Below are 15,145 nucleotides of genomic sequence, written 5' to 3' on the forward strand. Positions count from 1 at the left end.
CAGAGGTCATCTTTTAATATGCCTCCTCACCATAAAGTATTAACCACGGATATGTCAACTTATGCCTGGGGGGGCACACCTGGATGGTCTTCAGACTCAAGGTCATTGGTCCACCAGAGAGCAGAAGTTCCATATCAATCTTCTGGAACTCAGAGCAATTTACTATGCTCTCAAAGCTTTCCAGTATCTCATAGATAATCAAGTCCTCTTGCTTCGCACGGACAATCAAGTAGCAATTTACTATATCAACAAGAAAGGAGGCACAGGATCTCTCCTTCTTTGCCAGGAAGCTCAAAAGATTTGGCTTTGGGCAACTGCTTGGAACGTCTACCTGAGAGCAGTCTACATTCAGGGGGAACAGAATTACTTAGCAGACAAGCTCAGCAGAATTCTTCAGCCTCACAAATGGACGCGCAACACTGCAGTTCTCCATCCCATCTTTGCTTAGTGGGGCACTCCTCATGTGGTCTTGTTTGCATCTCCTCACAAGTTGCCCCAGTTCTGTTCTAGACTTTACTCACCGTCTGAAGGCGGATGCGCTTCTGCTGGATTGGACATGCAAGTTTCTCTACGCGTTTCCGCCCTACTCCTTTCATTCTAAAGACTCTTATCAAAGTCAAGCAGGAGTCAGCCACCATAATTCTCATAGCTCCTTAGTGGCCCAAGCAGCCTTGGTTCTTCTTCTACTTCAGCTCAGTGCCAGGGAGCCAATGCCTTTGCTGATATTTCCATCTCTTCTTACGCAGAGTCAAGGTGCACTTCTACACCCCAGCCTTCAGTCGTTACACCTCACAGCTTGGTATCTCTCAGGCTAAATCCAACTGATCTTCACTATTCTCATCCTGTTTGACTTATTCTAGAAGCCTCCAGGAAACCTGCCACTCAGAAATGCTATCAGCAGAAGTGGACTCGGTTTTCCTCCTGGTGTCTTTTTCATCATTATGATCCAACATCCATTTCAGTTTCACTAGTCTTGGATTACCTCCTTCATTTGTTGCACTCAGGACTCAAGTCTACATCTATTAGAGTCCATCTCAGCGCTATTACAGCTTTTCACCAACCAGTTGAAGGTAAACCTCTTAACTGTTCATCCTCTGGTTTCCAGATTTATGAAAGGTCTTTTCAATGTTAAACCACCTCTCAAGCCACCTCCAGTGGTCTGGGACCTCAATGTAATTTTTACTAGGTTGATGAAGCCTCCATTTGAACTAATGTCTATGGCTCATCTCAAGTACTTTACACGGAAAGTTATTTTACTCATTTCACTTACTTATGCATTAGTGGCAGATCCACCATTCAGTGTTCCAACATGACAAAGTGGTACTTCGCACACATCCAAAGTTTCTGCCAAAAGTCGTCACTCACTCAGGAGAAACAGCTCTTCATACTCTGGATTTCAAGTGAGCTTTGGCCTATAATCTCAGCAGGACAAAGGCTCATAGAACATCTCCTCAATGTTTTGTCTCCTTTGATCCTAACAAGTTGGGGCATCCTGTTTCGAAGAGAACAATTTCCAAATGGTTGGCTTCTTGTATATTGTTCTGTTATGCTCAGGCTGGGCTGCAACTGGAGAGTCGTGTCACAGTCCATAGAGTTAGAACTATGGCAACTTCTGTAGCTTTCCTCCGATCTACTATCTACGATCTGCTATTTGGTTCATACATTCACCTCACATTACTGTCTGGAATCTTTTTCCAAACGGAATGGGCATTTCGGCCAGTCAGTATTACAAAAAGCATAGTTACTTACCGTAACAGGTGTTATCTAGGGACAGCAGGCAGATATTCTCAACATATGGGTGACGTCAACCATGGAGTCCTGATGTGGACAGCCTGACAAGCAGATTTGTTTGAAGAACTTTTAGAAAGTTTGTTACTGCTGCACCGCACATGCACGAGTGCCTTCCCGCCCCAATGTAGGACGCGCATCTCCTCAGTTCATAGAGCTAGCCAAGAAGCCAACCTGGGGAGGTGGGTGGGTTGTGAAAATATCTGCCAGCTGTCCCTGGATAACACCTGTTACGGTAAGTAACTGTGCTTTATCCCAGGACAAGCAGGCAGCATATCCTCAACATATGGGTGACCTCCAAGCTAAACAAAATGGGATGGTGGGAGTGTTGGCAATTCAGGAGAATAAATTTTGTAAAACTGTCTGGCCAAAGTGGTCATCCCGTCTGGAAAAAGAATCCAGACAATAATAAGAGGTGAATGTATGAACCGAAGACCAAGTGGCAGCTTTGCAGATTTCCTCAATAGGAGTAGATCTAAGGAAAGCTACAGATGCCACCATGGCTCTAACTTTATGGGTTGTAACTCGACCCTCTAGATGCAGTCTAGCCTGAGCATAGCAGAATGAGATGAAAGCAGCCAACCAGTTGGAGATGGTTCGCTTAGACACTGGATGTCCCAACCTGTTTGAATCGAAGGAGACAAAAAGTTGAGGAGAAGAGCTATGTGGCTTAGTTCCTTTGTAAGTAGAAAGCCAAAGCATGCTTGCAGTCTAGAGTATGAAGAGCTGTTTCTCCTGGGTGAGAATAAGGCTTTGGAAAAAACAATGGATTGATTGAGATGAAATTCTGAAATAACTTTTGGTAAGAATTTAGGATGAGTACGGAGGACCACCTTGTCATGATGGAATACTGTGAAAAGAGGATCTGCTACTAAAGCTTGTAGCTCACTGACTCTGCGAGCAAATGTGAGAGCAATGAGAAAAACCACTTTCCAAATGAGATATTTCAGATGAGCCATAGACATTGGTTCAAAGGGAGGCTCATTCAATCTAGCAAGAACCACATTAAGATCCCAAATCACTGGAGGCGGTTTGAGAGGTGGTTTGACATTGAAAAGTCCTTTCATAAATCGGGAAACCACAGGATGAGCAGAGTGGTTTCCCCTCTAGGGGCTGATGGAATCAGCAATTGCACGGAGATGGACTCTAATGGATGTTGATTTGAAGCCTGATTGAGATAAATGAAACAGGTAATCCAGAACTGAAGACAAGAAGGTAGACTGAGGCTCCTTTTGATGAAGAACGCACCAAGTAGAAAACCTAGTCCATTTTTGGTTGTAACATTGTCTAGTGGTAGGTTTTCTGGAAGCTTCTAAAATGTCTGCTACAGATTGAGAAAAATGTAGGTTGGCAGTTACGTTGAAAGGTACCAAGCTGTCAGGTGCAAAGACTGCAGGTTGGGATGAAGCAGAGAACCCTGACTCTGTGTAAGCAGAGACGGAAAAACTGGTAGAAATAGTGGCTCCCTGCTGCTGAGTTGAAGTAGAAGGGAGAACCATGGTTGACTGGGTCACTGAGGAGCTATCAGAATCATGGTGGCATGTTCGTGTTTGAGTTTGACGAATGTCTTGAGAATTAGAGGGAATGGAGGAAACGTATACAGAAATTTGTTCGTCCATTCCAGAAGAAAGGCATCTGCCTCCAGGCGGTGAGGAGAGTGTATCCTGGAGCAAAACTGAGGCAGCTTGTTGTTGTGGGGAGATGCAGAGATCTATTTGAGGAGTTGCTCATAGGCTCCCTGTGCTAAAAACCGCTATTGCGGTTTAGTAAAAGGGGGGCCATAGTGCAAAATATAGACAGCAGATATAAATTCTCAAAACGGACACATTTTGATCACTAAATTGAAAATAAAATCATTTTTCCTACCTTTGTTGTTTAGTAATTTCATCAGTTTCTGGTTGCACTTTATTCTTCTGACTGTGCATCCAATATTTCTTCCCTTCTTTCAGTCTCCTGTATGCTTCCTCTCCTCCAGATCTCATTTCCTCCCCCAACTTTTTCTTTCTTTCTCTCTCCATGCCCCCTTTCTTTCTGTATGTCTGTCTTTATCTCTCCATGCCCCCTTTCTGTCTGTCTCTGTCTCCCTGCCCCCCTTTCTTTCTTTTTCCATGCCTTCCCCCAAGCCACTGCCATTGGGGAACAGACCGCCACCGGGGAATAGGCTGCCGCCATCGGGGAACAGACCACCGCCGAGTCCTGAGCTCTCCCTGCTTCCCTTCCCCATAAAGAGGATGCTGAAGCGCCAGGTCGACCACCTTTGCCCACCTGAAGTATAACGTCAGAGAGGAAGTTCCGGGCCAGCCAGACAGCGATTGGCTGGCCCAGAACTTCCTCTCCGATGTCAGAATTGACATCCGGGTGGCAAAGTTTGGTCGGCCCGGTGCTTCAGCGTCCTCTTTACGGAGAAGGGAAGCAGGTTGGGTACCCCTGCTCTAGACGAGCCGCACTGGTCTAGACGAATGTCTCAACAGATGGTGTGGAGATGAATTATGCCTCGAAGAACGGGGCATTGATCAAGTCGAATCCAGCCTCGATGAGGAATGTTGAGGTGTCCTCGCCCTGTGCCTCGAAGAAGGCAATGCCTTATGTTGTGAGGTAGGACTGGAAGTTGAAGATCGAAGTCAAGACACTTGCAAGGACTCGGCTCCTTGTATACAATGTTCAGATTGACCTCGAGGCACTCTCCAGGACTCCTTGTAATACTGCTGAGTGCTCAGGCTGGACTGCAGGAAGCAGGGACGTGGCAGGAGCTGACACAATCGAGGTCGAGATCGCAATCAGGATCGAGGATTTGGCTGGAGGAAAATATTTTCAATTTGAACACAACGTTGTTTAAGGGCCCGATTTTGAAGTTAGCACAGCGGGCGCATGACTCCGGACAATGGTCAGGTCCTAAACACTGAATACACCACTTATATGGGTCAGTGATAGAGATTACGCGTTGACACCGGCTACACTTCTTGAACCCCGTGACCGGACGGGACATGGAATGAAAAACAGCCATGGCCAAATCGAAGCCCACAGGATGAGGCCGCGGTGTAGGCCCCGCCATGACACGACCAAAAAAACAATAAATTCAGGTTTTTTTGACACGTGTACACATTAAAAGCATTAAAAAGCATTAAAAAAAAAAATATGAGCTGCGGTGTAGGGAAGGCACGTGTTAAGAACTAACTCTCATGCAGAGCCTTGAAATGAGGGCTTCTCAGCTCTGCGGAAAACTTAGAACCGAGGACACGCTGAGGAGACGCGCGCCCTACGTCGGGCAGGAAGGCACTCGCGCATGCACAGTGCAGCAGTTGCAAACTTTCTAAAAGTTCTTCAAGCAAGTCTACTTGTCAAGCTGTCCACATCGGGGCTCCGTGGTTGACGTCACCCATATGTTGAGAATATGCTGCCTGCTTGTCCTGGGATAATTTATTTTCCTAAAAGGCCAACACTCCCACCATCTCATTCTGGTTAGCTTGGAGGTCACCCACGTCAGAATAGGCTGCCTGCTTGTCCTGGGATAAAGCACAGTTACTTACCGTAACAGGTGTTATCCAGGGACAGCAGGCAGATATTCTTATAACCTATCCACCTCCCCTGGTTGGCTTCTTAGGTGGCTTACTAAACTGAGGAGCCGCGTACCTAAGTCGGGCGGGAAGGCACTCACGCATGAGTGGTGCGGGCTATCGCAAACTTTCTGAAAACTTAGCAACTGGCGATGCACTTTTAAAGTGTCCGTACCGGGGTTCCATGGATGACGTCACCCACATGTGAGAATATCTGACTGCTGTTCCTGGATAACACCTGTTAACGGTAAGTAGCTGTGCTTTCTTGAATTTATTAGGTTTGTTTTAAAAAAATGTTAATTGAACCTTTCATGAGTTGCATTGGTTTATTAAATATTTGAAATCTGTACAGTAACAATGTTTTTATGATGTTTTGTGCTCCTTATATTTACTATTTTAATGTGTATTTTTAGACAGTTATTTATTTTGTCACATTGAAAATGACGACAGATAAGGAGAGGACAGACAAGATGGGTTTTAGAATTTCATTCATGGTGCAGAGCTATAGACCCCAGATGACCCCTTTACTTCTTTGCATCTATGTATCCTCCTGTGCTGCTTATATCCAACTTTCTTTAACACAGCAGCTGTCTCCACCACCCTTTCTAGGAAGAAACACTGTTTGATAGTTCTCTTGAGCCCACCTCCTTGGATGCACATATGACCTCTTGTTCCAGAAAGTTCTTTTCTCTGAAAAGGGTTGTTTGTTGTCATTAATTGTACCTATAAAGTATTTAAATATTTTTGCCATATATGTTCATTCCATGAGACTTTTGGTGGTCACCTTTCTCTAGACCAGTGGTTCCCAACCCTGTCCTGGAGGACCACCAGGCCAGACAGGTTTTCTGGATAGCCCTAATAAATATGCATGAGAGAGATCTGCATATAATGGAGGTGCCAGGCATGCAAATCTGCTCCATGCATACTCATTAGGATTATCCTGAAAACCTGACTGGCCTGGTGGTCCTCCAGGACAGGGTTGGGAACCACTGCTCTAGACCACCTCTAGCCTGGGATAGGCACGTGGGATCTCTCGAAGAGAGAAAGAGATAATGGTTATTGTGGATGGGCAGACTAGATGGACCATTTGGCCTTTAACTGCTATCATGTTTCTATATATGGCCACTGGAATTGGATGCAATATTCTGAGTACAGTCTAAGACATTATCTTCTTCTGATATTATTCCCAAATTAAAATTTCCAGTAATCAAATACATATTCACAAACCTGTTTGTATTTTGACTCTATGCAGTTTAGATGTAAACTGGTCATTGACTGTAAATACATGACCATTTTCTATTTCTTTTGACTTGGGCTCTTTTGTGAGAACTCGCTGTGTTGGCTTGCCACATGCCAAGGATTGTAAGGCCCGAACAAGCTCTCTTTCAGGGATGTCGGTCTCTTGCTGAATTTCCTGAAAATCAATGACATTTATACAAATTATTTATTACAATGCCAGAAAATAATGGATTAGAGAACTGCCACATATCACAAATAAATTAACCAGAAATTAAATAAAATCAATACATTTTCATTCAAATTTATAATGAAACCTCTCTCGCATTTATTGTCATATCATACCAACAAAGCTAACACTTTGGAATTATTAATGAAAGATTAAATTCTTACCTTTGCTAATCTTTCTTGTAAATCCACACTCTTCCTGGACTAGGGAGTTATCTTCCCATACTCGCCAGAACTTGTAGGAAGTCTCATTATACAGTCTTGAGCCTCTCCCCTCTTACTTCAGGACTGTCCCCCCAAGAATCCATTCTGTAACAAAGTGGCCAGAAACATCTGTAGAGGACAAAGGCAAAGTAAAGGGTACAGGGACACTCCCTGACAAATAAGTCTTAATCTGTTCGTAACAAGAAATTTAGAACGAACAGCAACAATTGAAACAGGTCATTAAACATTAGAAACCTGAATGACAAAAAAAATAAGGAGACAGCCTGCACTGTCAGAAGGAGGCGCTTCCCACAAAAAATAAAAACAAAAAAAAAAACAACTAAGTGCTAAACCCATTTTGATGGCACTCTTATAAAGGCAGGTCAGAAAACAGAAATCCAGCTTACCAGTACTTATAAAGACAGAATCGGCAAATCAGGAAATCACATGGTGGATTCCAGGAAGACAGTGGATTTACAAGAAAGAAGATTAGCAAAGGTAAGAACCTAATCTCTCGTTCTTGTACAATCCCACTCTAGTCCTGGACTAGTGGGATGTAACATAGTAGTCCCAGAAAGTCAGGGTGGGACTGATGAGCCTGCTGCCAAGACAGAGGAACCAAAATCAGCATCCTGCTTGGCCACCACAGATCCTGTAAAACTTGGAGAAAGTATGCAAGGAGGATCAGGTAGCGGCCCTGCAAATCTCCTCCAAAGAATGCTTGTTTAGAGGCTCATAGGGCAGTCGAACCAGAAACTGGAGAACCAGGTTGAGATTCTAAGTAGGACAGGGGATCCACAGTGGGGGTGAAGCCTCAGAGTGCCCCGCAGAAAATGGGCATCTGGATGAACGACCAGGGAACACCTCAGGGGTTTAAGGCCCAGACAAGAGAGACTAGAAATTTTTGGCTTGGAGAGAAGCAACAGGATCTCAGTAAACAGAACATACCACACACATGACCTGGTGGAGGGGCACAGTCAGCCCCAATCCCGGACACAACTCCACGGAGCCTGCACTCAAACCCACTAGCAGATTAACATGGGGTGAACCAGCTCCCACGGGAACAATCCCCGAGCCCTGATGCGAAAGTGCAAGCTGTGCAGAGGATGCAGTGCCAGGCAGCCAAACCCCTGGAAACAGTCTTTCCTCAAAGTCTGAGATCTCCCGCAACCAGAGCTGTCCCCACAGCGAACCTCTGCAGCACAAGGGTGGAATTCACGAACAAAAAGACTGAATTTAAAGGAAATAAATACGAGCAGAGAAGACACATTCCTACAATCTGGCTATTAGGGAAGAAACTGGATTCCTGGGGGACAGTCCTGAGGTAAGATGGGAGGGGCTCAAGGCTTTGTATAATGAGGCTTCCTACAAGCTCTGGCGAGTATGGGAAAAATAACCCACTAGTCCAGGAATAGAGTGGGATTGTACATGAATTTAAGTTTTCATCAGAGACCAAAATAATTTTTACTAGTATCAATAAGTCCTGGGTTGGCCACTGTTGGAAACAGGATACTGGGCTTGATGGATCTTTGGTCTGTCCCAGTATAGGAATTCTTAAATAAAACAAGAGAATTCTCTGTGGTTATTCCTACATTATCGAACAGCCTTCCAATGGATTTACTTATGGAGTTCAGTTACTTGAACTTCTATTTAACCCCCCCCCCCAAAAAAAAAAAAAAATCCAAAAACAACAAAAAAGCCAACCCATGGCTCTTTCCTGTTGATTGGTATCATTTTGTTTTTACTGATCCTTTTTCTTACTGGGGCAGAACAACTTTGCCTTCATCTGACTGGATGATTTTGAAAATGAGATTTTGATGTCATTTTGGGTAGAGATGGGGAGATAACAAGGGAACTTTTCTTTCGTCAATGATTAATCCTCTGGTTTTAATTCACTTATTTACATCAACCACAACACTAATTTAATCTAAATTCAAGTTCAACATATCAAACTTAGCTATTTAATAATTTTTGAGAAATAAAATGAAAAAGATTAGAAACATAGAAAGATGATGGCAGAAAAGGGCTATAGCCCATCAAGTCTGCCCACTCCACTGTCCCACCCCATTAAGTCAGAGTGCTGCTCGACCCACGTAGAGATCCCACGTGGATGTCCCATTTATTCTTAAAGTCGAGCACACTAGTGGCCTTGATCACCTGCACCGGTAGTTTGTTCCAGTGATCCACCAAACTACCGGTGCAGGTGATCAAGGCCACTAGTGTGCTCGACTTTAAGAATAAATGGGACATCCACGTGAGATCTCTACGTGGGTCGAGCAGCACTCTGACTTAATGGGGTGGGACAGTGGAGTGGGCAGACTTGATGGGCTATAGCCCTTTTCTGCCGTCATCTTTCTATGTTTCTAATCTTTTTTATGTACTTTTTATGTACTTACCTTTTTAGTTCAAATCTATTTTATTAAGCAACAGTAAATACAACGGCAATAACAACCATGGGATACATTTTCATCAAACACCCGTGGAGGACTGGACTCTTATGTCCTCCCCGGACCCACCATACCCCCACCCCCCAACAAAGAAGCCCCTACCCCCCACCCACCCCTCCCCATCCCCCCACAGATACAGATAAACTCGTAAGCAGGGAACAGCATAGACACCGCGAAGCACAGGTTCAGAGGTGGAGTCTATTCAAGACCCGACTACGACTCTCAGGAGTCAAAATGTTCAAATATGGAGTCCAAGTGTGAACAAAATCTCTGCTCCGGCGTCGAGAAGGACGAGCCAAACGGGCCTCCCATCCCATAAGTTCATGAAGGCGATTCCTCCAGTACCAGAATGAAGGTGGTTCAGATGACAGCCAGCAACACAAGATACATTTCTTCCCCAAAATAAAACATTTACTAAGAAATAATTTTTCATAAGAATTGTACATATACAAGAATGAGAAATGGGCAAACAGCATAGACTGCACGGATACTGGCACAGGGGTCTGCAACAAGCCCTGTAAAAAGGAGACCATTTCCGTCCAGAAGGTCTGAATCCCCTCACAACTCCAAATACCATGAAAATAAGAATTTACCTCCACCGTACAGCGGATGCATAACTGAGTATCAACTCTGGGAAGCATAGGCCCTCAGGACAGTTCGAAAGTGACATTCACGTAACTCAGCACTATGTACCAAACCCGCAGTTCGGTTCAGGGTTTTTAACAAGAAATTGTCCCCCAATTCCCTACCCAAGTCCCGCTGCCATGCCTCCAAAATACCAGGGAAAACCCTAGGCGGGCAAAGGGCCAGAATCCGGCCATGCAAAGCAGATATAGAGACCCTAGTATCAGGATCTGCAGCCAAAAAAGTACAGAGCTGGGTCCCAAAATCCCCCTGCAAGGAAGTCCCCTGAAGGGAAGCCACATAGTGACTAAGTTGACAATAGGCAAATGGAAGGCCTATCTCAGGGACCCCCCTCCCCGCCAACTCAGCATAAGGTAAGAGAGACCCATCATCCCGCAGAACATGCCGCAACTGTTCCACCCCCCCGCGCCCTCCAACGACCGAACACGGAGGGTCAAACCCCCGGAGGGAAAGCTAAATTCCCCGCCAACGGTAGAAATACACTAGAATGAGCGTCCTGATTCCACAACCGAAGGATTTGATGCCACACTGTCCACAAGGACCGAAACAAAATACTACGCTTACAGGGTCGCGGTAGTTTAGAGAACGGGGCATGGAGGAGATACAAGAGATGAAGAGGATAGAAATGATCCCGCTCCAGAGAGAGATCCGTATAAAAAGAGGTACCTAACACCCATAAGCTCTTTTCCAGTAGATAGGTGAGACATTCTAGACCAGACATGGGCAACTCAGGTCCTCAAGGGCTGGATTCCAATCGGGTATTCAGGATTTCCCCAATGAATATGCATGAGATCTATTTGCATGCACTGCTTTCAATGCATATTCATTGGGGAAATCTGGAAAACCCAATTGGATTCCGGTCCTCGAGGATCAGAGTTGCCCATCCCTGTTCTAGACAGATGGGTAGCATCTTTATGGCCACATGCCATCTGCAGAAGGAATCCATTCAGAAATTTTTCTTTGTACGACACTTTGAACTTCGCTGTACTTCACTGGGCTCCTTAGCTCTACCTACACTTAGTACCCAAGCACTAAGAGCCACCAAATCAACGTGAAGTAGACACCCATGGCAATCAAGTTTAGCAACAACTGTTCTGCTCAAGAACTAACATTAGAACATCAACTGCAAACAGCCAACAAAGGTCTCAAAGGAGCTCAGAAACTACCCCCGCATAAAAAGTAACATATATACAGTATTCTTCCCAGCCCGACAGGCATCCAAGAAACAACTTGGGAGAAGCATAAACAGATTCAGACAGTAGACAGACGCAGGAAGTACAGGGTGGGAGTTTAGAATGTCTCACCTATCTACTGGAAAAGAGCTTACCAGGGTAAGTGCATAATCTCTATTTCCAGTGCAATACGTGAGACATTATAGACAGATGGGATGTACAAAAGCAGTCCCCAAAAAGCTAGAGTGGGCTTGCTGCGCTGGCCCATAAAACCGAGGACCCAGAGGCAGAGTCCTGTCTCGTCGCTACATCCATTCTGTAAAACTTGGCAAACGTGTGTATAGAGGACAGCTATAGCTTCGGCCCATGAAGAAACCATACTTCAGGTAGAATGATCTCTTATAGAAACAGGAGATCATTTCCCAGAAAGAATATAGGCTGAAGAAATGGCCCTACGAATCCATCTGGAAATCGTGGCCTTAGAAGCGGGAGTACCCCACTTAACAGAATGAGTCAACACAAACAGATGGTCAGAGAAATTAAATTTGTTAGTGACCTCCAGGTAGCGAAGAAGCACTCTGCGTACATCCAGTTTCTTCAAAAGGCGATCTTGTGTCCTGGAACCAGTAGGCTGAAAAGCAGGAAATGTACTTCCTGATTAACATGGAAAGCCAAAACCACGTTCAGCAGGAAGAAAGGAACTGTATGCAGGGAAATCCCAGTCTCCAAGATGCGGAGGAATGGTTCTCTGTAAGAAAGAGCCTGGAGTTCCGAGACCCGCTACACTGAGGTAACAGCGACCAGAAACACGGTCTTGAGCATCCCGAAGGGGCTCAAAAGAAGCCTTGGCAAGACTAGACAGCAACAGGTTGAGATCCCAGGAAGGGAACGACTGCTTGAATGGTGATCAGATGCGACGAGCCCTCCTTCAAAAATCTAGCAATATCAGGATGGGACGCTAAAGAGGAATGATGATCCCAGGCTCTAACTTAAGAGAGCCCGGCTACCTAGACTCAAAGACCTTTATCAAGTCCAGGTTGCAGAAAGGCAAGAATCCCTGAGAACGGAGCCGAATAAGGGTCCACCTAGTCCTGAGCACACCCATGTTGGAAAGCTTTCCATGCTTTAGCGTAAGCAGAAACTGTGGATGACTTCTTAGACTTCAGAAAAGTGTCAACAACCACAGCAGAATAACTTAAGACTGCGCACTTAAGACCCATGTCTAAGAGCAAAGCGACTTGGATCCTCCATGGAGACCGGACCCTGCATAAGCAGGTCTGGATGGGCACTCAGCTGAACTCCAACATGTGAGGCAAAGATGCACGAAGGGGAATCACACCATTCCTCAAAGAGACACTAAACTCACACAAGCCCGAAAGGTGGAAAGTCTCCGAGAACCAAAGAGGGTAGAGATCACCTTATTCAAATAACCTTTCTTACTTAGGTGTTCCCTTTCAAAAGCCATGCCATAAGACAAAAGGGACCCGGATCGAACACTGGCATAGGACCCCGAGTCAGAAGGTCTGGCGATATTGACAGCGGAAGAGGATCTATCATGAGAAGACGAACCAGATGTGAGTACCATGGGCATCTGGGCCAGTCTGGAGCCACAAGGATCACCGGCCTGCGTACCGAGCAATGCGAAGAACACTGTCCACCAGTGGCCACGGAGGAAAATCATACAGCAGGCCGTCTGTCGACCAAGATTGCACCAGAACATCCAGACCCTTGGCCTGGTAATCCCTATGCCGACTGAAGAACCTTGGTGCTTTGGCATTGGCACTAGAGAGTTGCGCGGGGACAGAAATCCCACCCGTCCCCGCCAAAGTCCCACCCGTCCCCGTGAGGACTACCACCCGTCCCCGCGAGGAATCCCTCCGTCCCCACCCGTCCCCGCGAGGAATCCCCTCCGTCCCCGCCCGTCCCCGCGAGGAATCCCCTACGTCCCCGCCTGTCCCTATAAACTACAGAAATAGTTATTTCATTTAATTATGCTACTGAATTAAAGGCTCTGGTAGAAACCCATTTAAAAATAAGCAAAAAGACTTTATTAATTTGGAAATATTAATTGGGAAGAATACATACTTTGTAAACGGTTTTCTACCAGAGCCTCTAATGTTTATAAATTTTTATCAACACAACTAATATACTACTTTATCCTTAAGCAAAAAAAAAAAAAAAAAGAATTTTTTTCCTACCTTTATTGCCTGGTTTCTGCTTTCTTCATGTTCTCATTCAATTCCTTCCATCCACTGCCTCTCTTCTCTCTGTGTCTTCCATTTGCTCTGTTACTGTGCCTCTCCCTTTCTCCCCCCTCCCAAATTGGTCTGGCACCCATCTTTTTCCCTCCGCTCCCCCCATAGTCTAGCACCTCTGTCTTCTTCCCTGCCAGCGTCTTCTTCCCATTCCCTCTTCCCCATTTCCTTTCAGTGTCCTTCTCCCCCAACATCTTCCCCATGTCCTGTCAGGCAGCATTCTTCTCTCCCCTCTGCCTTCCCCATGTCCTTTCAGCGTCCTTCTCCCCCCTCTGTCTTCCCCATGTCCTTTCAGCGGCCTTCTCCCCCCTCTGTCTTCCCCATGTCCTTTCAGCGGCCTTCTCCACCCCTGTTTTCCCCATGTCCTTTCAGTGGCATTCTCCACCCCTTTGTCTTCCCCAGTGCTTTCAGGGTCCTTCCCCCCCCTTCCTCCCGTTTACCCCATGTCCTTTCAGCGTTCTTTTCCACCCCTTTGTCTTCCCCAGTGCTTTCAGCGGCCTTCTCCCCCCTTAAGCGTCTTTTCTTCTCCACTCCACCTTTCCTCCCTCCCTGCCTCCACCTTTGTGGCGCTTTTGCACCCGACCGACAACAGAACAGGTCCGGTCGGACAAATCTCCCTGTCCTGTAGCCACGAATCTAAATTACCTTCTTACAGCAGCTGGAGTAGTGAAGCTGCTGTAAGAGGTAATTTAGATTCGCGGCTACAGGGCAGGGAGATTTGTCGGCCGGCCTGTTGTCGGTCGATCGGGGGACCTGACCGGCTGTGCACATTCTCCGGGGCGGACCGCCCCCTCCCCCCTCTTTCGTAGGCCATTGCCTTCTCTCTACCTGCCCTGCCGCACACAGCCGACCGGAAGTCTTCCTGATGTCAGCGCTGACGTCGGAGGAAGGGAGGGCTTTGCTTAAGCCCTCCCTCCGACGTCAGCGCTGACATCGGGAAGATTTCCGTTCGGCTGTGTGCTGCGACAGGGCAGGTAAGGAGAAGGAGACTACCCTCGCGGCTCGAGTGCACTGCGATCCAACCCCGCAACCCTCGGAGGCGTCCCCACAGGATCCCCGCGACCCTAGGGGGCGTCCCCACGGGATCCCTGTGACCCAAAGGGATTCCCGTCATCCCCGTTCCCGTGCAGCTCTCTAATTGGCACTCATGGCCATGAGGTCCATGACTGGCCGGCCCCAGGCCTAAACAATCAACTCAAAGGCTTCCAGGCCGAGTCACCACTCTCTGGGATCCAGTACATGACGACTGAGGAAATCCACCTAGAATTTGTCCACTCCCTCTATGTGGGAAGCGGAAATGTTCAGAAGATGAGTCTCTGCCCACTCCACGAGAAGAGACATCTCCTGAAGTACTAGATGACTCTTGGTTCCCCCCCCCCCCCCCGACGACTGACGTAAGCCAAGCTGTAGCATTGTCCGAGAGAAGCCAAACCCAGTTGCCCTTCAGCAATGCCTAGAAAGCAAGTAATGCCAACCGAACGGCTCTGGTCTCCAGAAAATTGATTGACCAGGACGCTTCCTCCGGTGACCATATGTCCTGAGTCGAGCGACCGAGACATTGAGCTCCCCAACCTAAGAGACTGGTGTCTGTAAAAAGCATTGTCCACTGGGGCTGA

At 46.5% G+C, this 15,145-nt stretch overlaps 1 protein-coding gene across 1 annotated transcript in view; it reads right to left on the minus strand.

Annotated features, from left to right (window-relative positions):
- CUL3 (cullin 3) overlaps nt 1–15,145 on the minus strand; it is a 215,332-nt gene that overhangs the window by 58,660 nt on the left and 141,527 nt on the right. The window contains exon 14 of the mRNA XM_033959756.1: nt 6,570–6,756. Coding sequence (XP_033815647.1) covers nt 6,570–6,756 — 187 coding nt within the window. The remainder of the gene's footprint in view (nt 1–6,569; nt 6,757–15,145) is intronic.

This window comes from Geotrypetes seraphini, chromosome 9 (assembly GCF_902459505.1).
Source record: "Geotrypetes seraphini chromosome 9, aGeoSer1.1, whole genome shotgun sequence".
Taxonomy (NCBI): domain Eukaryota; kingdom Metazoa; phylum Chordata; class Amphibia; order Gymnophiona; family Dermophiidae; genus Geotrypetes; species Geotrypetes seraphini.